The sequence below is a fragment of the Loxodonta africana genome, chromosome 2, assembly GCF_030014295.1.
Source record: "Loxodonta africana isolate mLoxAfr1 chromosome 2, mLoxAfr1.hap2, whole genome shotgun sequence".
Classification (NCBI taxonomy): domain Eukaryota; kingdom Metazoa; phylum Chordata; class Mammalia; order Proboscidea; family Elephantidae; genus Loxodonta; species Loxodonta africana.
Window position 1 is genome coordinate 161,029,778 of NC_087343.1, and position 24,471 is coordinate 161,054,248.

Sequence of the window (24,471 nt, forward strand, 5' to 3'; positions counted from 1 at the left end):
CCGTGTGCCTTTGTGATCCAATATAACAGTAATCAAGAAACCATTCCTGACATTAAGGAGAAAAAGGAAGTATAAGCATGACAAATGTTACAATTGAGGAAGTACACTGTGCAGTCAGAGCACATAGGAGGGGCCTTCAACCCAGAACTGGGATGTCAGGAAGGCTCTCTGCAGGCAGTAGTGCGTGAGCTGGGAAAGATGAATGGGTGTTGTCTGAGCTCAGTAATGAGAGGGCCCAGATACAGACAAAGGAACAGAAGTGTGGAGGTGAGGAGGTGAGAGGATGGGGTGATATTCTGGAGACCTCACGAATTTCCATGGCTGGAGCACAGAGTCGGATTATGAAAGGGCCTTTAGGAGCGAGTTTGGACTTCATCAGACTTTGACTAATGGGATCCATCAAAGGTTTGGGGGTGCGGTCTAAGAGGGCTTACCCAAGAGAAACAGGCACTTTGATATTCCCTTACACTACATCGTTTTAGCAGGTTGTACCTTGCACCAGAAAAAAAAAAAAAAAAAAACTGCCACAGATACAGATGATTACCTTATGAATTCGGAATTGATTTTAACAACCTAACCAACTATATGAGAAGATATTCAAAGTTCGCGAGATTATCCCTGCATCTGCCTATCACGTGTAGCACGTACTTGGTTCTCTTTGTAGGAGGGGACCTGTTACTCATTAAAATTTTCAAGAGAAGAGGACCCTGACAAACTTAATCTATCAAAGACTAGGTCATTTTATTCTAGCAACATAAAAGCTACTTCGCTCAGTTGAAAATGTGTTCCTGAAACCTATTTCAGAATTTCTTCCCTAATGGGTTTTGTGAATTTAGGTTGAAGGACTTTAATGGTACATTAGAGAAGGGCAGTAAAAATCTGAAAGGGAAGTGAAGGCTGTTATAAAACTACTAGGCAGGTTTCTGATTGAGGAATACTGTGTATGATAATATTCTTTTCATAAGAACTTTGAAAACTCTATAGGCCATTCCTCCAAGTGTTTACCATCAAACTACTCCCTTCTTTGGAAGAGGGTGGGATTTGTTCTTTTCTATGGATTTAAAGATCTTGTCAATGCATGGAAGACAGATACAAATCCTTTAATTAGCTACACCAGCAATATTTATTAAGAAACTAGAAACATTGTAGTATCATCCTAAAGTTTTTTTTTAATGTTTGGAATTTCAATCTATAACCATATTATATATTGCATTTTTCTCATTCTATGGAGTCCTTACATTCACTTCATCTGTGTAACTCTAGACTTACACAGATGAAATTGATGAGAGTGACACAAATGGTTAAGCAGTTCAAACCCACCCAGAGGCGCCTTGGAAGACAGGCCCGACAATCTGTTTCCAAAAGATTATAGCCTTGAAATCCCTATGGAGTAGTTCTGCTCTGCACACATGGAGTGCCCATGAGTTGGAATTAACTAACAACAACTACTACTGCTTTACGACAATTTAAAGGCTCTGATTCAATGGATGGATACTTTCATAAAACCCAAACCAAATCCACTGCCGTCGAGTCGACTCCGACTCATAGCGACCCTATAGGACAGAGTAGAACTGCCCCATAGAGTTTCCAAGGAGCACCTGGCAGATTCAAACAGCCGACCTTTTTTGGTTAGCAGCCGTAGCACTTAACCATTATGCCACCAGGGTTTCCATATATTATAGAAATTAAGGATCTGTGCTCTTAAATGAGAGAGACCTGGCTCAGAGGCCAGTTCTTTCATTTATCACCTCTGTGACCTTAGATTAAGTTCCTTAACCTCCTAGAGCCTCAGTTTTCTGATTTGTAAACTGGATGTATTAATGTAACTTTCTCAAAGATTCACTGTGAGAATTTACTATGATTGTGAGCAATGAGGCACTGGTACAGTGCTTCGACACTAGTTAGTTGAGCATTTTCATTTTTACCTGTTATGTTGATTTTTTTGTTTTATTATGAACAACTTTCTCTTTGTCTTAGGGATATGAAGCCTGACAATATCTTACTCGATGAACATGGTAAGTTGAAGATTTTTTTTGCAATCAACTACTTTCCATGCATGCAGAACAAATTGAGTATTCCTGAGACAGGAGTATTACACATAGGAAAGGGTGTCTTGCTTGACTCAGTTGAGTTATATGTAGAAACCCTATCTTAAGGGTTGGGAGGGACAATATGGGAGAACCTTCTATTTAAAGTAGTGGCATAGTACACCAACACACCCTTATTAACACTGAATTTACATAATGAGAAAGTCATTCTCTTTTCAGTTTTATTTCACTCCTACTGATTTCTCCAAGAAAACTCTCACAGTTTCTAGTGCATTTGCCTTTAATATCTATGTAACACTTAATCAGCTCCCTTTTTTTCATAAAGACAGAAGAAGACTCGAACTTAAGAGCACCTGGCAGTCAATAGTATCTACCTAATATTTAGTGATGTGATTTTGTCTCATTGCATCTACTCGTATGCTTTCCTTCTTAAAGGAGGGCAAGCTGGTTATACATTTTCAGAAATGATGTCAAATTTTCTGTCCAAAACATTTTAAGTTGAATTAAGTTAGTCAGTTAAAAGAAAAATACAAAGTAGATAACACTATACTGTCATCTCCAGATATGAGAGTCATATGGGGGATATGGCAATAATCACGAAGGTGACAAAGGAATGCCTAAAGTTCATAAAACACTGAAGGTATTCTGTACAACAAACTTCTGCAAACAATATTTGAATTGTATAATCCTAATGTTTATTTTAATGTACATTTCGATATATTGGTCCTTCAAGGAAGACCTGTATGACATACTGCCTGCATTTTGTAACTATTACAGAGGCAATACAATCCTTGTTATGTGTTTTAAAAGCTGCTCAATGAGGATCTCTGCAAAGCTCCTTATGCATTTAATTCTTACATAAGGGATTTGGAAGTGGGACTGAAACTCCAAGTACCATCCATCGCTCATTATTTATTTACCTAGTTGAATTTTAAACCTGACTTGCCAGACCCAACCTGTGCTCACGAAGGCTAAGCAACAATTTTGCGTTTGACCTCTAGTTGCAAAGCTCAGGGTCATCATTTATTTATGGACTGTCTAAAAGATTTTTTCCACTTTCTTCCAACGCCTCGTTTCTTCCTTCCCTTTACCGCTTCTGACATTTGGGAACAGATTCTCTGAATCTCAGAAATGTGAACAATGTGAGACTTAGCGTGAAGGTGACTTTCGTTAAAACACCACCTATCCCTACCTTAAATAGGAAGCAGTATCCTCTCTCATGAATAACTGTAGAGAGCTTCACAGTTGTGAAGAGTGCCTCACCTAGCCTATACTGTCTGCCATCGAGACAATTCCAACTCATAGCAACCCTATAGGACAGAGTAGAACTGCCCCATAGTGTTTCCTAGGCTGCAATCTTTACGGGAGTAGATCGCCAGGTCTTTTCTCCTGCAGAACCGTTGGTGGGCTTGCTCAGCCGACCTTTTGGTTAGCAGCCGAGCACTTAAACATTGCATCACCAGGGCTCCTTCCCCTAGCTTATACAAAAAAAAAAAAAAAAAAAAAAAAACCCAAGCCCGTTGGCATTGAGTTAATTCTGTCTCATAGTGACCCTGCAGGGCAGAGTAGAATTGCCGCATAGGGTTTCCAAGGGGCAGCTGGTGAATTTGAACTGCCAGCCTTGGTTTGCAGCTATAGCTCTTAACCACTGTACCACCAGGGTTTCCCTTAACCACTTTAAAAAACCAAAACCCATTGCTGTCGTGTCGATTCCAACTCATAGCAACCCTATAGAGGATACATTTTTTACAACTTAGAATATGTTCTCCCTCTGCCTATCATGGCCTTATGACAGTGCATGGCTGGCCAAACACTACCCAGGTTCAGGTTCTGCCCCCATTTCCCCCCTCAACCAGGTGCCTTTCTGAGTAAAGTCTATTGTACCTACATTTTTAAAGGGCCTGAATGTAGTCATATAGATTCCATCAATCAAAAGCTGTCCAAGATTTACCTTCCATTCAGAGAATAAATATCCCAAAGCCAGTTCCCATGGAGTCAGTTCTGACTCATGACAACTGAATGTGTGTCAGAGTAGAAATGTGTTCCATAAGGTTTTCAATGGCTAATTTTTCAGAAGTTGATCACCAGGCCTTTCTTTGGACTTGAACTTCCAACCTTTCATTTAGTAGCTTAACTTCTTAAATATTTGCACCACCCAATGACTCCATTTAGGTACTAGTATTTTAATATTAGGTCTTAGAAGTGCCTTCATCTTATGATATATCTCTTTCATTCAACATCTTTTTCTTCCTCATTTTTTTGGTCACCCTGGTGATTATAGATTATGAGAAAGATCAAGAAATCAATTATTACCCTTGGAAACTACCCTTGTGAAAGCTTAATTGTGTAATACAGTAGTTAAAAAACAGCCCATGTGATACAGAGGTTAAGTGCTCAGCTGTTAACCAAAGGATTGACAGTTTGAACCCACCCAGCAGCTCTCCAGAAGAAAGACCTGGCAATTTGCTGCCTTAAAGATTAAAAAAAAAAAAAAGATAACAGCCTAGAAAACCCTATGAGACAGCTCCACTCTGTAACCTGGGGCCATTAATTAACTCAATGGCACCTAACAACAACATCTACATAGTAGTTAAGAGTGTGATTTCTGGAACCAGATTGCCTGGATTCAAAACCCAACTCTGTTATTCACTAGCTGTGAGAGTTTCGACAAGTTTATCTAAACTTTCTTTGCATCTTAGTTAATTCAGGGATCAAAAAGTATCTACTTCTTAGGGTCATTATAAAGACTAACTGACATAACATCTATAAAGTGCTTAATGCAGGTTCTACCCCAAAGAAATCACTCAGCGAAAGTCAGATATTGGTATGATTCCCATGAGGTGGTAGAGGCTTTCCTCCCTAGGGAAGGAAGCTAGGACTGCCTCATTTTGTATGATGTGGCTTTGTCCAGATTGGTACATATAAGCTATGTACTGAATCTATATCAGATGTTGTTGGGTGCCATTGAGTTGATTCCGACTCATAGCGACTCTATGTACAACAGAACAAAACACTGCCCATTTCTGCACCATCCTTACAATACTTATGCTCAAGTTCACTGCTGCAGCCCCTGTGTCAATCCATCTCGTTGAGGGTCTTCCTCTTTTTTGCTGACCCTCTACCAAGCGTGATGTTGTTCTCCAGGGACTGGTCCCTCCTGATAACAAATCCAAAGTACGTGAGACAAAGCCTCACCATCCTCACTTCTAAGGAGCATTCTGGCTATACTTGTTCCAAGACAAATTTGTTCGTTCTTCTGGCAGTCTATGGTATATTCAACATTCTGCACTAACACCATAACTCAAAGGCATCAATTCTTCTTCAGTCTTCCTTATTCATTGTCCAGTTTTCACATGCATATAAGGCAATTGAAAATGTCATGGCTTGAATCAGGCGCACCTTAGTCTTAAAAGTGACATCTTTTCTTCTTAAGGCTTTAAAGAGGTCTTTTGCAGCAGATTTGCCAAATGCAGTATGTCATTTGATTTCTTGACTGCTGCTTCCACGGGTGCTGATTATGGATCCAAGTAAACGAAATCCTTGACAATTTCATTATTTTCTATATCAAATAGATTCTGTAAAAACTAGGCACTTACCTGTCTTTTAAAAAGTATTATTTTGATTCCAGAAGGGATATACCAAAGATTTTGCTTGTCTACTTGTTAGATCTGGGGTTCAAACAATTTTGTTTAACATTTGCTCCTCAGGCAACTACACTTTGAATGGCCCATTCTGATTTTTCTTCATGTGCGCAGTAAGATAAGGCCATTTTCAGGGCATTTTTTGTTGGTGAGGCTGGGGCCCTGTTGCTTAGGAAGTGTGACCAGTCATCCCAGTTTACACCCACCATCTAGTGTATTATTGATAATGCCCCTTTCACTCCCAAGATTTTTTGGTTTGGACAATGAATTAAGAGGGGGTTTTTCCACGTTGTATTCCCACCCTGAACTCAACTTGAGAAGGACTGCAAGTAATAAAGGAAAAGCTGCTTTGAAAGTACGGTCTGTATGAAATGGAATTGAGAGCCACTCTCTAAACACTGTTCTAGGGGTCCCTTTCCAGAGGGGGAAAATTGTTTTGAAGTTATTGGCTTTCTGTTTATTCAGATGCTGCAAAAATGATGTCTCTCAAGCATTGCTCAGGGACCATCATTAAGCATTTTTAAATGAATAAATTCCTTCTACCATATGCCTGCCCCCCACCAGCACAAGCTCATTGTATAGAGTTGCTATTGTGAGAATCAGCTGATCCACAAATCAATGCCTGCCTTTGGAAGTGTGATTTTCCATGTGGAGCTCATATCTGAAATCTTTGTCTTCTGTGTCCACATTTATAATATTTCTCCCCTGAAGGGCATCACATGGGCCTCATGCGTGGGGATTTTAATAACTGTGAAAGATAACTGCCCACCATTTTGACATGGCTGCTGCACCCATCCCTCTGAATGAGCTGTGTGTTACAGCACATTGCCGAGACTTTAATGCAGCACCATTCTCAACCCATCTTGCCAACTAGATGAGGCAGTTTCAGAGATGCAATAACAGGCGGAAACAGTTTTATTCATATCGGCTCATATTGATTCATATGCATCAGGACAGACTCGCATTTAATGGAAGCTAAACCCTTTTGTAGAGTGGAGACACTTTCCATGGTGTGAATGAATACTCCTTGGATATCAGAATTTGACATTAAAAAAAAAAAATGTTTTTAAAGTAGAATATATCTGTTACTCTTCTTACCAAGTGTTTCATTTACTAGTTCAGAGCCCAAGATGGCATTAGGACTTGGATGGGGCAAAAGCCCGTTATCGACTGTTTTGATATATATTTTCATATATATATATATTTTTTTACTAATGCAAATACCCATCCAGCTCTATCAATTCCATAATGTCTAGAATTTTTATGTTTTTCTTAGATTATTCACAGGAAAAAAAAAGTGTTGCACCCAAAGGAACAATAATGTCTGCCTGGACTATCAGAGAAAAATAACAATTACGGCATCATCTAAAATTTAGTTTTCTTAACATCTTCCCTAGACACAAGAAAAAGAGAAAGGTGAAAACTCAGCCTGAGAGTGTGAGTGAGGAAGAACTGAGCAGGCTACCTTAACAACTCCCCCCCTTGTGGAGTCTCAAAGTGGGTCTAAAAATCCAGAGGAGAGTGTGTGTGTGTATGTGTGTGTGTGTATATATATATATACATAAAACCAAAAAACCAAACCCATTGCCATCGAGTCGATTCCAACTCCTAGCAACCCTACAGGACAGAATAGAACTGCCCCATAGGATTTCCCAAGGAGTAACTGGTGGATTCGAACTGCCAACCTTCTGGTTAGCAACCAAGATCTTTATCCACTGTGCTGCCAGGGCTCCATATATGTACGTATGTGCGTATATATATATATACACACACACACGCAAACACATATACACACACATCATATGTGTATGCATATATATAAACCCACTGTGGTCGAGTTGATTCCAACTCATAGTGACCCTATAGAACAAAGTAGAGCTGCCCCTTAGAGTTTCCAAGGAGTGCCTGGAGGATTCGAACTGCCGACCTCTTGGTTAGCAGCCATAACACTTAACCACTACACCACCAAGGTTTCCATATGTGTATATTATATATCTATATAAAAAACTAGAACATACACACACGTATATACACACACACGTATGTGTGTATATATATATATATATATATATACACACACAAATATGTATATATATATCTCATACGCCGCTCCCATCAGGTCCTTAGGGTTTCCAAAGAGGCAAATCTCTATGGAAGCAGACTGATTAGCAGTTGATTACTTTAACCACTGCACCACCAGGGCTCTCTCTCTCTCTAAATATATATAGAGAAAGACACACAGATATATAGTAGAATACTGTACCCCATCCCCAGATAATCAGATTTATTAAGTCTCAAGTAGTCCCTTTTGTTGTTAGGTCGTTTTTGACTCAACAACCCTATGTGACAAAGTAGAACTACCCCATAGGGTTTTCTAGGCTGTAATCTTTACAGGAGTGGATTGCCAGGTCTTTCTCCCATGAAGGTTCTGAATGGGCTCAAACTGCTAACCTTCCAATTATAGCCAAGAACTTAACCATTGCACCACCAGGGCTCCTTAAAGTAGTGCCTAGGGATACGCATTTTTGACAAACATCCCAGAGAAATGTGGTGCATATACTTTAAACACTTGGGTGGGTAGGGGAAAGTGTTAACAGGGGCAGTGCCAACTGATCCGTTATGGTGTCTGGAGTGCTATGTTGAGAAAGATTCTTAATCTGAGCATAGACACAGTGAGAAAGAGTATAAATAATGACAACAACAAGGACTGAATTCAGTAACTCAATAATGTGATCAGATTTTTAGTATGATCTTAATATGAATTTAGATTTTTAATATGATCCTCTGTCTCAAGGGACAGAGATGAAAAGGAAGACAAAGATTTTCCCTTAGGGATGCTAAATTAGGATGTTCTGAGCCTTATACCTGAACAACTTCATACTAAGGCAAACCGAAAAACCAAACCCACCACCATCAAGTTGATTCCAACTCATAGCAACTCTACAGGGCAGAGTAGAACTGCCCCTTAGGGTTTCCAGGGAGTGCCTGGTGGATTCGAATTGCCTACCTTTTGGTTAGCAGCCAAACACTTAACCACTAGGCTACCAGGGCTCTTCGTACTAAGGCATCCTCAACTGGGGATGATTTTGCCCTAACTATCCCCCTCCCTGCACAGGACATTTATCAATGTCTAGAGACATTTTTGTTTGTCATGATTCCAGGCATTAGGTAGGATATGCCATTGGCGTATAGTGGGTAAGGCCAGAAATGCTACAAAACATCCTATGAGGCATAGGACAGCCACCACAAAAAGAATCATCCAAGTCCTCGGTAGTGCTGAGGTTGAGAAGCTCTGCCCTAAGAGTTCCCTGGGAAAAAGTCAGAGAGCTCTGTTGCTCCCAAGACGACTCCTGTGTCCACCAATCAGCAGCCGACTGAACCCTCCCTGTTTGACCTAGCACCCAGATTCATCGTCCCAGCCCAAAAGGGAGCCCGGCAGATAGATAATCGTGCCAAGCAGATGGAGAGCATGGCAGCACCATGGGCCTGGAATGAGGCTTAGGACTGGTGTCCATGGCTCTGTGAGGTTCTGCTGTCACTGTTAGCTCTATGGCACCAGGCTAGAGGTTCCAGTAGATCCTGTCCCTCAAACACTTCTCCCCCGTCCTTTGCTGTGCAGCTGGCAGGGAAATAAACTGAGTCAACCAGAAGGTAGTGGTTTCAGCTTATTCAGCTATTTGGTCTTGTGATACAGCACAAAAGTTTCCAGGACCAAAGGGGTCCTGGAAAATACCTAGGACTGAATATTAGATCCAAATTACCAAAGGGAAAAAAAAGAAAAAACAAACCCTTTGCCACTGAGCCAGTTCCAACTCATAGTGACCTTATAGGTCAGATTAGAACTGCCCTATAGGATTTCCAAGGCTGTAATCTTTACAGAAGCAGACTGCCATATCCTTCTCCTGCAGAGCAGCTGGTGGGTATGAACTGCTGACTTTTTGGTTAGTAACTGAGTGCTTAACTACTGCCCCATCAGGGCTCCTTAGGTCCTAACTACAGCTCTGCTAATTCTGAGCCCTGTGAACTTGAGGAAAGAAATAACTGAGCCTCAGTCTCCCTGTCTGGAAAATAGGAGCTAGCTCACAGAACTACTATGAGTTTCAAAGGAGAGACTTTACCTAAAAACGTTATGCAAAGTGCCATTGAACTGTACAAATACAGATTCAACATTCTTTCACCTGCATTCAACAGGTGTTTAGTCAGGACCTTCTACTACACCAGGTCTTCTTTGAAAACAGTGGTTCTCAAACGTCACCAAATATCAGAATCACTTGGAAGGCGTGTTAAAACATATGTTGCTGGGCCCCACCCCCAGAGTTTCTACTTCAAGTGGTCTGGGCTGCCTGAGAATTTGCATTTCTAGAAAGCTTCCAGGTGATGCTGATGCTGCTGGTCCAGTGGCCACACTTAGAGAACCAAATGGCTCTAAAACATACCGCCCCCCCCCCACCTCTACTAATTTGGTTTGGAAAATCAACTCGGAATGAAGTAGAGGGTTGTGTGTCTGGCTGTTCACCTGGATCACCTGTGGAGTTTTGTTGTTGTTGTTATTGTTGTTTTGATACAGTTGCCTGGCTTTTCTACCAGTACCGGTTGCCCTCAAGTCAACCCTGACTCATGGCGACCCCGAATATGTCGGAGTAGAACTGTGCTCCATAGAGTTTTCAATGGCTGATTTTTCAGAAGTAGGTCACCAGGCCTTTCTTCTAAGGTGCTTCTGGGTGGACTGAACCCTCCAACATTTTGGTTAGCAGCTGAGCGTGTTGTTTACACCACCCAGGGACATCTCTCCTACTCCATTCCTACTGAATTGGAGTCTCGGGAGGGGGAAGGCCAGGCATGCATATTTTGTAAAACTACACTTGTAGTCTCTGATAATAATATATCAATTGAACACTTCCTCATTTATTTAATCTTCCCAACAACCTTATGAGAAGACAACTATTATTATCCTAACTTTGCAGACAGGATTAGTAACTTTTGCAAGCTAACATAGCTAGTTACTGGTAGAATCCGCTTTCAGCCGGGCAGTCTGACTCCAGAGTACAAGGCCTTAACCACAAGGTCTCCAGGCTCACCTAATTTGTACCAAGCCTTTAAACCACCGCTCCAGACCAGTGCTGTGAGCATGAGAACCCTGAGGAGAAAGAAAAACAACTGAGAAAACCTATACTATGATAATGAGTTATTGAAAGCATCTGTTGGTACCATTTGGGCAAGGACACGTTAACTTTTACCTGGATGATTTCTGTTTTTACTGTATTAAAATGTCATTGCATAAACAAAAACAAAACACTGCTGCACAAAATAAAACCCTGGTGCTGAAGACAGTAAGCCTTCTCTTTAGTAGCAGACTGGGCGCTATCAGGGGCAGACGGTGAAGTTTGGCATGGGGAGTGGGGATTCTGAATGATGGGAAAAGAATCTGATGACTTCCTTCCAGTTACAACCACAACACATCAAAACCACAGAAGCGTGTAAATGGAAATGCCAACACATCAAGACCAGATAGCTTTCCTGCCAACAGTTAACGTAACAGGCTTGTCTGCTTGAGCTCTGATATTGCCCTTTTGTTCCTTTCAGCTGTAAATGAAAGCACCCTAAAGCACTTTGTAGAGTGTGTTCCTTGCCTAACTTAAGTGTTAGACCGGCACTATATTGTCATGAATGTCAGAGCTGAGAGGGACTTTAGAGATCATCTGCCCTTCTCTTTCCATAAGGGGGAAACTAAGGCTCAACAGAGGAAAAGGACTTGAAGTCATGTTGTAAGTTAGGGGCATAGTTCAGGGCATAACCCAGGTGTATTAGTTAAGCTTCTCCAGAAAACTAGAACCAATTGGAGACACACACACGCTCACACAGACCTTTGATGTTGTGCAAATCAGGTGAAACTGTGCACTACATATTAGTCAGTAAGCACAAGTAAGCCTATGCATACCTTGTTTATTGGGTAATCCATCCCTGCTGGCAAGTCCAAGTCTGTAGGGCAGGTCAGACAGCTGAAAATTAAGGCAGGAGTTGATGTTGCAGTCTTGACTCTGAAATCTATAACATAGGCTTCCAGGATGGAAACTCAGGCAGGAGCTGGTGATACAGTTTTGACTCTAAAATCCATAACATAGGCTTCCAGGATGGAAGCTCGGGCAGGAGCTGGTAATGCAGTTTTGACTCTGAAATCTATAACATAGGCTTCCAGGATGGAAGCTCAGGCAGGAGCTGGTGATGCAGTTTTGAGGCAGATTTTCTTTTTCCTTGAGAAACCTCAGTTTTTGCTTTTAAAGCTTTCAACTGATCTGGTGGGGTCCACCCACATTATTGAAGGTAATCTTAAAGTCAGCTGATTATAGACGTTAATCGCATCTATAAAATTGCTTCAAAACGATACCTAGATTAGTGTTTGATTAAATGACTAAGTACCCTAGTCTAGACGGAGGCATTGGAGGTTCAGTGATCAAATTCTCACCTTCCGTGGGGGAGACCTGTTTTCATTCCCAGACGATGCACCTCAAGTGCAGCCACCACCTGTCTGTCAGTGGAGGCTTGTGTGATGCTATGATGCTGAACAGGTTTCAGCAGAGCTTCCGACTAAGACAGATTAGGAAGAAAGGCCTGGCCAGCTGCTTCTGAAAATCAGCCAATGAAAACCCTGTGAGTCAGAACTGTGCAATCCGCAGCCTGTCATGGGCATAGGGATGGTGCCGGATCAAGCAGTAGTTCTTTCCATTGTGCATCGAGCCACCATGAATTTGGGGCCAACTCAACAGCAGCTAGCAACAACGGCAACATAGCCTAGCCACGTTGGCACATAAAGACTAACCATAACACCCGGACTTCTGACACCGAGTCTAGTACCCTTTCTTTCTCCAGTCTCAGGAAAAATAAAAGCTGTTTCTTTTTTCTCCCTGCTTTCCCTTGATAACAATTACAAAAAATTATTAATGGTATTTCAGAAAACCAGGGACAATAAAAGCACTCTTCCTTGGCAAAGAAATAACTATACTATATTTTTATGCAAATAACACGTGCCTTCTACATTTTTTTTTTTCTACATTTATTTGCCAACCATGCCCTCGCCCCCCAAGGTATTTTCATAAGTGCCACTATGCCAATTTTTTTTTTTAGCTGTGCTTTTTTTTTTTGAAAATACCTCGCAGAGGGAGGACACAGTTGGCAAACAAACGTAGAAGGTGCATGTTATTTGCATAAAAATATGGTATGTATCCACATTAGTGCCAACTTTATAGTAACAACATTTATTTCTTTATTGTTTTAAAAACATGATCCCATAAGAAATTCTTGGTGATCTGATACTCTGAATAGCTGATGGCTGCCTCCCCCTTGGTATACACAGGCTAAACCAACCTAAAATGTCTCCAACAGACAAAAACCGCCTAGGTAAAATGACCAGAGTAGAAGCTCTTAACCACTAAGTTTAACACTTGCTGAGGTCCAACTAGAAATTTGCGTATCAAGTTTCTGCTGCTAGAGGGTTTCAGGTTTGAGGCCACAGTAGCCTTGGAAAAAGAATGATTGAGCTTTTACTACCTGTATCCAATTGCAAATGGCAACAAGACTTAATAAAGTAAGCTCCCAGTTGCTTTTGATTAGAAGCATGGTTGTATCACTGGGTTGAATGAGACTTACTGTTCTCTGTGATTCCTTTCTCTTCAGGGCATGTGCATATCACCGACTTCAACATTGCAGCAATGCTACCCGGGGAGATGCGGATCACCACCATGGCTGGCACCAAGCCTTACATGGGTATGGGCTGAGTAGGCCATTGCAGTTACTAAGAGAAATGCTTTTATTTTTTTATTCCTTTGTTGTTGTTAGTGACCACCAAGTTAACCTCCAACTAACTTATGGCAATCCCATTTAGGACACCACTAATTACAGGTTAAAGCATCTGCAGAGATTTGCAGCTAGAAACGACAAGTTTCTCTCAGTCTTTACCTGGGGATCTTAGGATTTCATGGGTCTGAAGTGAGCCTCAGGATTGTCCACTTTAATAAGCATCCAGGGTAATCTTTACTCAGGAGAACCTTAAACTACATTTTTAAAATGCTTTAAAAAAATTTTTTTTTAATTTTGGTGAAAGTATATATAGTCAAAGAGACCCTATTTCAATGGTTTCTATGTGTACAATTCAGTGACCTTGGTTATATTCTTCAAGTCGTACTACAAGTCTCACTATCCTTTTTCAAATTATTCCACCACCATTTTCTTAAACGTACTGTCCCCTGAGCTTCCCATCCAACCTTTTGAGTTACCAGCGTCAGTTTAATCTCATGCAGACAATTCTTTAAAAGAGCACAATGCTCAAAGCAAACATACTTTATTAAGTTTTTGTTGTTGTTGTTCAAAGAAGACTCCAGGGAATAGTTTTGGTTTAAGGTTTAAGGTTTAAAGATTATCTCAAGACAATAGTTTCAGGGGCTCATCCAGCCTCAAGGGCTCCAGAAAGTCTGGAGTCCACTGAGAATTTAACATTCTGTTCTATATTTTTACCCCTTTTGATCAGAATTCTTCTATAGAATCTTTGATCAAAAAGTTCAGTAATGGTAGCCAGACATTATCCAGTTCTTCCAGCCTCATGGCAAAGGAAGCAGTTGTTTGTTCATGGAGGCAACCAGACACACATTCTGTTTCCTCCTAAGATCCCTGATTCTTTTTCTATTGCTTCAGGCGAATGGAGATAAATAGTACCTTAGAGGGCTGCTTGCTAGCTCTTAAGACCCCAGTTACTGCGCAATGAACTAAGAGGTAGAACAGAAGTACTGAGAAATAGTGTTAGGCCAATTGATTGTAATATCCCTCAAAACTATGACCCTAAACCTACCAATGAAGAAAACAAATCCGATGAGGTTTGTACATAAGCAGCCTTAACAGCTAGTTTTTTTTTTTCCTTATTTTTTTTTAGCAGCTAGTTTTTATGAGCTGATTGAGACAGGTTCTTCTCATGTCCCAACAAAGAGTATTAATTAATTCAATTAATATCTATAATTGCCTGCGTGTGCTCAGCACTGTTTGAGGCACTGGTACCCCAATATTGAGCAAAATAGACAAGGTCTCCATGTCATGAAACTTACATTCTAGTGGAAAGAGATAGAAGATAGAACCAAGTAAGACATAGAAAATAATAGGATGGTAATAAGTGACAAAAGTATTATTATGACCATTATTTACATAATACTGCCTTACATACTTAGGTCTACACTGTTTACAAAGTCCCTTTTCATTTAGATTTTAGTTTTAGTTTTCTTGCTACAACAATCCCATGAGTTCTCCTTTTCAAAAACAAATTTCAGTCTCAGAAAGGGTAAATGACTTTGCTATAATCTTACTTATAGTGAGATGAGGAACTGGATTTTGCCTGAAGATTCAAAATTTATCTGTGGGTGACTAAAAGGATAGGGTTCGGTGCCATGAGTGTCAGCTAAGCCTTGTAAACAGTCACAAATTAACTACAAATTCTAGGTCCACTAGTTGGAGTCAGCCATCTCTGTGTAGATACAATTCCAGCAGAACTAGCCCTACCTCCCATCCACCCCAGAAATACAGTGGGCAAACTGTTGCCTTTGGAGAGCATATTGTATTCAAGAAGAGAGACTTCTTCCACTAGTCTCTGCTCTTCCTGAAAGCAGGTGAGTCAGGTCTGAAGAGAATCATCTGTGAAGTCTGGGGTAACTGCAAGAAGGAGTACCTGCGTTTCATTCTTAGTTGGATGCCTGTTTAGTTCCTGGATTTGCTGACTGGCTCTTGAGATAATAGACACAATTGGCTGGAGAGGGTTAATGAGCTGGAGAACAAGCCTTGCTGGGAACAATGGCAGTGGAAGTCAAAGAAATGCAATAGGGGGTGGAAGGGGGTAGTATCCACCAGGGGATATGGTCCACCTTAATAAGGGCCCCTCTGGTACTCTAGGTTGCAGCCTGGAGGGAGGGAGGCTTTTGTATCAGCATTGTTTAATGGAGACGCCACAGTCCCAGTGGAGCCCAATTATATCAGAATCTCTGAGGGTGGGCTTATACCAGTTGTGGACAAATTGATTCCGATCCATGGTGACCCTATGTGTGTCAGAGTAGAACTATGCTCCACAGAGTTTTCAATGGCTAATTTTTTGGAAGTAGATTGTCAGGCCTTTCTTCTGAAGTACCTCTGGGGAGTTGAACTTCCAACCTTTCAGTTAGCAGTGTTAACTATTTTCGCTACCCAGGGACTCCAGGGGATGGGCTTAAGGTGGGTGAAAAGCTCTTCAGGTAATTCTCACATGCAGCCAGAGTTGGGAATCTGCTGCAGGCCATAGGCTATATCAAATATTAGAAGCAATAGAGACAGATCACCACCTTCACCGTGGAGCACAGGCAGGGGCATTTACGTTAAGATTGCTATCTCAGCTATCTGTCCTCCATGTCCTAACATTAGCGGGCCCTTTCTATGAAAAGGGAGAAGGAGGTTAGTGACAGCCACATCAGACCCCCACCTCCATACCAAGGTGGCTGAATCCAGTCTTTGGAAGGGGGACAGCTTTGACTCAGGTATGAAATTAGTTTTCAACTTCACAGGACTGAATTTTTCAAGTATCTAAAGTCAATATTTTAATAAAGAAAAGGGATTAAAGGCTATTAGGAGATTAACCTGAGCTCTCATGAAGGGAGCCTGCCACCCAGCAAAAAAAAAGAAGTTAGACCCAGCACAGCTGCCGGCAGATGATGGAAGAATAAAAACTATTCATGCTTCTACCCTGACGACTTGAGATGCTTGAAGCAGGTGATGATACTGGTCAAACTGGTGAGATTAAGTCAGGGTGCCATGACTTGGATCCGTTAGATATGGGCAGAGTAACTCACAGGCAAAAGATTCGAACTTAAAATCAAGGGCAAGAGCAATGCCGCTTTCTTTTAATATTTCATTCTCTTCCTCATGTAACTAAAGAGAGAGAGGGAGGGAAAGTGAACCCCTGCCTGCAGGGCTACCTTAATTGCCAAGAGAAATCTCCTATGGGACAAAATAGACTGACTTTATAGGATATTTGAACAACTGCAAATTCCAGAGCTACCAATTACCATTGGATGGGTGGGTGGGGGTGGATAAACCTCTTTTGTCACTTCTGAAATAATGGACACACATAATTCAGCCTATTTTCTGCATAAAATCCATGGTACACCACTGATAAAAAGGGATATCAGAGCCTGCTGGCCTGATGAGTTTATTCCCCAGGTTTCCTGGGTTTCCATATTAAGGGCTGTTTTCTTGGAGCCAAATCAGAAAATGTGCATCTGGGTTTTCTAGGGCTGGTTTCCATGGTGAGAGAAGGGAAGTGAGGCCACCTTTCTTTTCCTCTCCCCAGTGATTTTAAATACAATATCTGTGTAATCTGATTCTTTTTGAAATGGGTATTTTTAGTCTTTTCACAACAACATAGAACTAGGAAATTGAAATCTAAACAAAACTCTGTGTGCCTCCTGGCCCTCACCTTATAATTAACAATTACTAATATTTATCGGAGGCTTTCTGTGTACCAGATGATGTGTTAAGTGTTTTATATTCATTTACTCATTTATTTTGCTCAACAATCCTATGATGCAGACTATGATTATCACCATTTTACAGTGAGGGAAATCAAAAGCTAAGTAATTTGCCCACGGCTAATAATTAACAAAGCCTAGGTTTAAACCCAGTTCTGACTTCAGAAATCAAGCTTCTCCTGGCAAGAGAGACTTTATTTCACCAAGATATTTTTATTTACAGTTCTTAAGTGGTAACCAACCTAGGCAGGCCAATCTGTGGAAATGTCTCTTGTTTTATTACAAAATGAATATCTCACACTGCTCATTTATCTCCATATCCAGAAGCTGTCTATTATTTTTAAAGATCAGATGATCTTTAAAAATCTTTGTACAATTACAGGGATACATAAAACCTTGCTTAATCAATTCTATATTGTTGAACATCAAGTGGTTTCCAATTTTATAATATGAATAAATTTGTAATGAGAATCCTTATACCAAAATTATGGCCTGCAGCTTAATCATTTCCTTGTAGTAAATCCCTATTAAATGAATTCTTGATCGAATGGTACATATGCTAATGCATTTCCTTCTTGAAGTTCCTATTGACTTCTGCTCACACTGTCTCTCAAGGTATCTGAGGAGATTCACTTCCCTAATTATCAGTGTTGCATTATCAATATCTTTAATCTTCTCAAGAAGATAACTAAAGAAGATAGCTCGTCGTGACACTAAAATTTCGTTTCTTTGATTTCTTCTTTTGTAATTTGCCTGGTCATATTCTTTGCTCATTTTTTCTATTAAACTGTTAATATTTTTCCTACTGAGATAATTCTTATTGATTATATAAAGAATTGTTGCCCTTTATATGTTAAGAATATTAAATCCTTGTGTATTATATTTGTGGAAAACCTGGTGGCATAGTGGTTAACTGCTATGGCTGCTAACCAAAGGGCCAGCAGTTCAAATCTGCTAGGCGCTCCTTGGAAACTCTCTGGGGCAGTTCTACTCTGTCCTATAGGGTCGCTATGAGTCGGAATCAACTCGATGGCACTGGATGGGTGGTATTATATTTGTTACAAATATAAACCAAATTTTAGTCTACTTTTGCTTTTATGGTACTTTTTGACATGAAGAACTATTTTTTGACACCATCCAATCAAATCATTAGTCTCTTTACTTTATGGTTTCTACCTTTGGTGCTGGGCTTAGCAAGACCTTTTAACCTTCAAATTTTACATATATTTACATAATTCATTATTGCTGTGGTTTCATTTTTTACTTAGGCCAAATGCAGTTCATTTTTACTAAAGATACGTGTTAAGAATCTAACTTTATTTTTTGTTAGATTATTAAATAAATGTTCTGGAACTCTGTATTGAATATGACCCTTTCCATGCTGGTCTGAAATAAGTTCACCATAAATTAATGCCTGCATGTACTAGCATCTATATTCTCGTGCTTTCGAACCTTAATTATTGTAGTTTTATAATGTAGTTTTATAATGTAGTTTAATACATGAATATGCAAGTCTCTCTTATTCTTTTTCAGAAAAGACCTTCATTATTTGCATGTGTTTTTTCTTTATGTACATGAATTTTAGAATCATTTTTGTAGTTTCTTGAAAATTTTCTATTACATTAAATTTATAGAATAGTTATGAGATCCTTTCTTTACATCCTGACCAGAATCTACTGTCCAGTTTTTTAAAAATCTGAAAACCAAGTAATGGAAATCAAAGTAGTCCCTAAATATCTTAAAAGTGGTCAAGCTCTTTAGTGATGAGTGGAATGCCTATTTAAACCACAATGAAATACTATTATACACTCACTAGTTTGGCAAAAATCGAAGGATTAGTTAATATGAAGTTAGTAAATAGCTGAATATCTTTTTAAGTTTCTTTCTCTCTTTGGTGTGGTGAAACCCTGGAGGACTATATGACATGACTTGCAGTGAGATAGCAATAAGGGAAAGCCTAAGCGTAGTCCATCCCATCCAACCTGTAGAGTAAGGTGAAGTCAGGGCTGTTATCTCCCAAACTGCACTGGGAGCTGAGACTCACAGGACGGATGCAGTGATGCAGGAAAGGAGACTTCAGTAGGGAACGAGTCCTACTGAAGCAGGCTCTGAGAGTCAGGGTCAGTCCTGGGTATTGGAATGTCAACATTTCTACCTCTCTAATGTCCACAGCATTTTTCTTAGAAAGAACTTGACACCCTGGGCAGTTCACAGATTTGTATTCTGCATGCAAGCTTGTGTGTGCGGTCTGTTATCATCCCAATGTCCTTTGTCCAGAGCCAGCACCTTTCTACAGAAGCTTGTCATCAACTAAGTGTTACTTTGAGATTTTGGCATGCATTATCTCATTTAATTTCTCAACTGCATTAAGATCTCCTTATTGTTCTGACTTTGCTGAGGATTCTCAGGCTCAGCCAAGAGTCTCGTTAGCCAATCACAGTAAGTGGTAAAAGGCAGGATTTAAACCCAGACAGTGTGGCTCCAGAGCTAATGGTCACAACCCTTTGCTTGGTTAATTGATTTATTTGTTCATTCATTCAACAAATTTCTGTCAAGTGACTCAGAATGCCAGCTTCTATAGTAGATACTAAGAATGTAGTGACAGGATACTTACCCTTGCTTTGTGCTTCTTCCTCCCTTATTACACCTCTTAGAAGTCGGGAATGAGCTTGGAAGGGCAGGTAGAAGGTTCTCTTGAAGACGCTGTGTCAAAGTGCTTAGAGAATACATAAATGGGGGGCTATGTCTGGGGGTATAATTGACTTGTAGCTCTGCTTTCCATTTGAGTCAGTTGAAGGAACTCTGGTTATAAAGTGTAAATGCCCCACAGTTGTTGTAAAGCTTCATATTTCCCAAAAAGCCCACTCCCTCTCCTCTCCCTTCCTCACCCCAGTAGGGTGCTGCAGGTGCCACCCTGGTTCTTCCAGGTGACTCAGAGATGGAGAGCCAATCCAATGTATACCACGCCAATTTGTGAGTGTTGTTTGCAACCATACTATAAATTTAGAACTTTTAGCACAAACTTTCCAAATCAAAACAACATATAACATCTCAACCTTCTCAATTTCAGGGTCAGCAGCATCCGTGGGCCTGATGGGACCGAATTTGTGTTAGGGTCTAAGAATATTGACCTAAATAAGAATTTTTCCATGGAGACCTGTGCATGTGTGAGTGTGTTGGTTGATGAAGGAGGCTACTGAGAGAGATTAGGAAATTAGAAATTTTAGCCTGCTGTAAGCAATCTAGCAATGGTTGATAAACAACCATAGAAGTGTTTATGACCTTTACCTTGGCAATTCTCCTTTAGGGGCACATATTGGGAAAATAGATTTGTTAATGTCTTGAGGAGTAAAGCTGACCTAATATTTCTGTGTTTTCAGCACCCGAGATGTTCAACTTCAGAAGAGAAGCAGGCTATTCCTTTGCTGTTGACTGGTGGTCCCTGGGTGTGACGGCATATGAGCTGTTGAGAGGCCGGGTATGGTAAAATTGCATTTCTCTTTGGTTACTCTTCAACAAGTTCCATTTTAGAATGACCGAATGGATTATTTGCTAAGAACCAAATATTTTGTATGACAGCTGAAAGCAGCTGTGCCAGGTGATGCTGATAAAATCCCTTGAAATTTCTGCATAGATTAATTCAGTGTCACTATATGGGACCGGGCATGTGAATTAACATTAAATTAAGCAGATAAAGAAAACTGAATGAATAATATAGATATTATAAACTGGGGAGATGAGTACACCTCATCTTGCATAAATATATTTATATAAAGGAAGTACTTTTGCAGTCATGATCTAGAACTCCAATTCAGACACACCTCAGCAAGGTGAGTGTGAACTATTAATATAACATAATTCATGCCCTGTCTTGTTGGATTCTTATCTGTCATTGGCTCCTACCTTCTGGCTTCACTGGCAAATTACAGTAGTTTTCTTTTAAAGGAAACGTTTCCTGAATTAAAGAAACTTTTTTTTCTTAGAAAATAAAACGAATATGATGAGACGTATTTTACACAATTTTAGCAAACTATTGCATAGTATTAAATATTCCCCTAAGGTTGTATGCTCTCAGTGTGCTGGTGATGGATGCAATCAGTAATTCCTCTAAGACCGAGGGTCTGAGGCCCACTCTACCCTGACTATATCAATCCACGGAGCTCAGGAATTGGATCTCAAGTCATCATTCACCTACTGCAGCTGTCCCAGTGTCCTGAAATCATTTCTTTCTACTTCTGTCAATAGTCCTCCTCATTGGTCCCTAGTTCCTCACCGGGATTTCTACATTAAAAGTGCCATCAAACAACTAATTGGGTTATTCTCTTATGATAACAATTGCTAGAAGTTGGGGCTGTTTCATCATGGCACAATGGTTTTATCTTGCTCTTGAAAGTAAAGATGAGTGATTCTGAAACAATCAAAGGGTATATCTCATAATTGTATATGTTTTATTTACTCCAGAGAATGCATTTCACACCTAAACACTAATTTGTTCATGGTTTTTATTTCTCTCTTCCCTGAGGAGGTTGTCATAACAATATTCTTAAGCATATTCAAATTTTGACGAGTAATTCAAATTAATGGAAAGAGGAATACTTTTGTAAGCCTGATATGTAGCTACTCCATGGGCGGACCTCAGCTCTTACCTGTTTCCATCTTCTGGTGAGCTTTGTCCCATTTTCTAAAGAAATCTAGTGAAAAAGAAGTGGATAACTAGACAGTAAAAAAAAAAAAAAAAAAGACGTGATAATTCTGGTGATGGGAAGGGCAATACACAATATGGGGAAAGTCAGCACAACTTGACCAAGGTAAATGAAGACACTGAGTAGTACACAAGAATAAAAGACAACTATGGTAAATGTATACCATATACAATCTTGCAACAACAGCAGTGACAAGCAAAAAATATGTGAATGGTTACATAGGTAGATATGTATGCTGTATGGGTATAGGAGGGCAAATGGGAGTACATGCATGTGCATGTATAGGCATACTTGTGAGCATATGTATATACATGATTGTATGTGTTGCATATATATTTATACATACCATAAAGCACATAGGGGGCACAGTTAGAGATACTTCCTAGACATATCCAAACACCTCGTGGGATTGATTGAGTGGGTTTGCAGGCTCAGGACCATAGTCTTGTGGGACAACTAAGTCAATTGGCATAACTTAGTTCAAAATGATAATATTCTATACACTAGCTTGTGAGTAGTGTCCTGGGTCTTAAAAGATTGTGAGCAGCCATCTAAGATACAACTATTGGTTTTTTCCTGGTTGAGTCAAAGAGGATTGAAGGAAATCAAAGACTCAAGGAAGAAATTAGTCCACAGGACTAATGGCCTGCACAAACCACAGCCTCTTCTAGCCTGAGACCAGAAGAACTAGATGGTGCCCAGCTACCACCACCAACCATTCTGACCAGGTACACAGTAGAAGGTCCTGGTTAGAATGGGAGAAAAATGTAGAACAAAACTCAAATTCATTAAAAAAAAAAAAAGGCCAGACTTACTGGGCTGATAGAGACTGGAGGAACCCCTGAGACTATTGCTCTAAGATACCTTTTTAACCTGTACTGAAGCCACTCCCAGAGGTCACCTTTCAGCCAAATAGTAGATTGGCCTATAAAATAAACAACAATATTCATGAAGAATGTGGCTCCTTCAAACAATCAAGGATATGAGACCAAATAGTCAACGTTTACCCAAAAGCAAAGATGAGAAGTCAAGGAGGGATGGGGAAACTGGATGGATGGAAACGGGGGAGGCTGGGTGGAAATGGTGAGAGTATTGGCACATTGTGGGGACTGTAAACAATGTCACAGAACAACTTGTATATGAATTGTTCAATGGGAATCTAATTTGCTGTCTAAACTTTAACCTAAAACACAATAAAATATTTTTTTAAAAAACTGAATATGATTAAAAAAAAGAAATTTTTTTTTAAAAGAATATGATACTGATGATTATATAGGAAAATGGGGAAGAGAATTCACATCATTTATCTCCAATGTTTCTCAAACACAGTGACCACCTTTCTGTCAGTGGAGGCTTATGTGTTGCTGAATAGGTTTCACTGGAACTTCCAAACCAAGACAGACTAGGAAGAAAGGCCTGGTGATCTACTTTGGAAAACCAACCAATTAAAACCCCATAGAGCACAATGGCCCAATCTGCAACTAATCATGGGGATGATGCAGGACCAGGCAGCATTTCCTTCCATTGTGCCTGGGTTCATCGTGAGTCATTGGCTGACTCTGTATCAGCTAAAAACAACATCTGACAGTAGATACATCTCTCTTTTTCCCATCTTACCCCCAAGTTCTTCTCCCAGCCAGCTTTCTCACCACTCTTGTTCTTTCTAGCCCTCTTCTATAGCTCAGAGCTATCATCTTCCTTCATCTTTATAATATACTTAGCAAAACAAGAAAAGGCCTCATGGTACAATGATTAAGTGCTTGGCTAGTAAACAAAAGGTTGATGGCTCAAACCCACCCAGTGGCTATACAGGAGAAAAGACCTGGCAATCTGTTCCCAGAAGATTATAGCCTAGAAAACCCTAAGGGGTAGCTGTGCTCTGTCACACTGCGTACCTATGACTTGAAAATCCGAGTTGATAGCACCTAACGACGGCACTAAACAAAACAAAACCTGAGTAGTGAGTTGAAAAACAGAAGCAGCTGCCTATTTTCCTGAAACACGCCCTCCCCCTACTCAGCACTGTATTTGAGTATCACCCGTCTAGAAGAGGTCTTACCTGCCTGGAAGTTTATATTTTCTTCTCCCGTATTATTTTGCTTCTATTGTAGTGCCCTGTGATCTCATGTGTCACTGTATCAGATTCATTTCTCTAAAGCACAGATATGACCTCAAAATAATGCTGTGGCTCCCCAGTGCTTAGCATATTCACACACACACACACACACACACACACACGCATACCCTTACCCTTCAGACTTCTTAGCTTGGCGTTCTTTGCCCTTTACAATCAGGTTAACCTTTCCAATCCTATGCCTTCATGAACTCACTTGGGCCTCTGTAGACTTCCTCCTTTTCTCAGCCTCCCTCGTGCTTTATTTCTTGCTCCTTTGCCTATAACGATATTTCCCAAGGTAAGCCCTGGTATTCTTTACAAAAAAAAAAAAAGACTGAATAATTTTAAAAAAAGTTCTTTCAAGTCGATTCTGACTCATGACAAATCCATGTGTCAGAGTAGAACTGAGCTCCATACAATTTTCAAAGGCTGGTT

General features: G+C 40.2%; 1 protein-coding gene across 1 annotated transcript in view; it reads left to right on the top strand.

Annotated features, from left to right (window-relative positions):
* The window catches only part of STK32A (serine/threonine kinase 32A), a 154,599-nt gene that overhangs the window by 98,089 nt on the left and 32,039 nt on the right, over positions 1 to 24,471 (top strand). Inside the window, exons 5-7 of the mRNA XM_010591589.3 lie at positions 1,978 to 2,015; positions 13,361 to 13,450; positions 20,598 to 20,695. Of these exons, the coding sequence (XP_010589891.1) occupies positions 1,978 to 2,015; positions 13,361 to 13,450; positions 20,598 to 20,695 (226 nt within the window). The remainder of the gene's footprint in view (positions 1 to 1,977; positions 2,016 to 13,360; positions 13,451 to 20,597; positions 20,696 to 24,471) is intronic.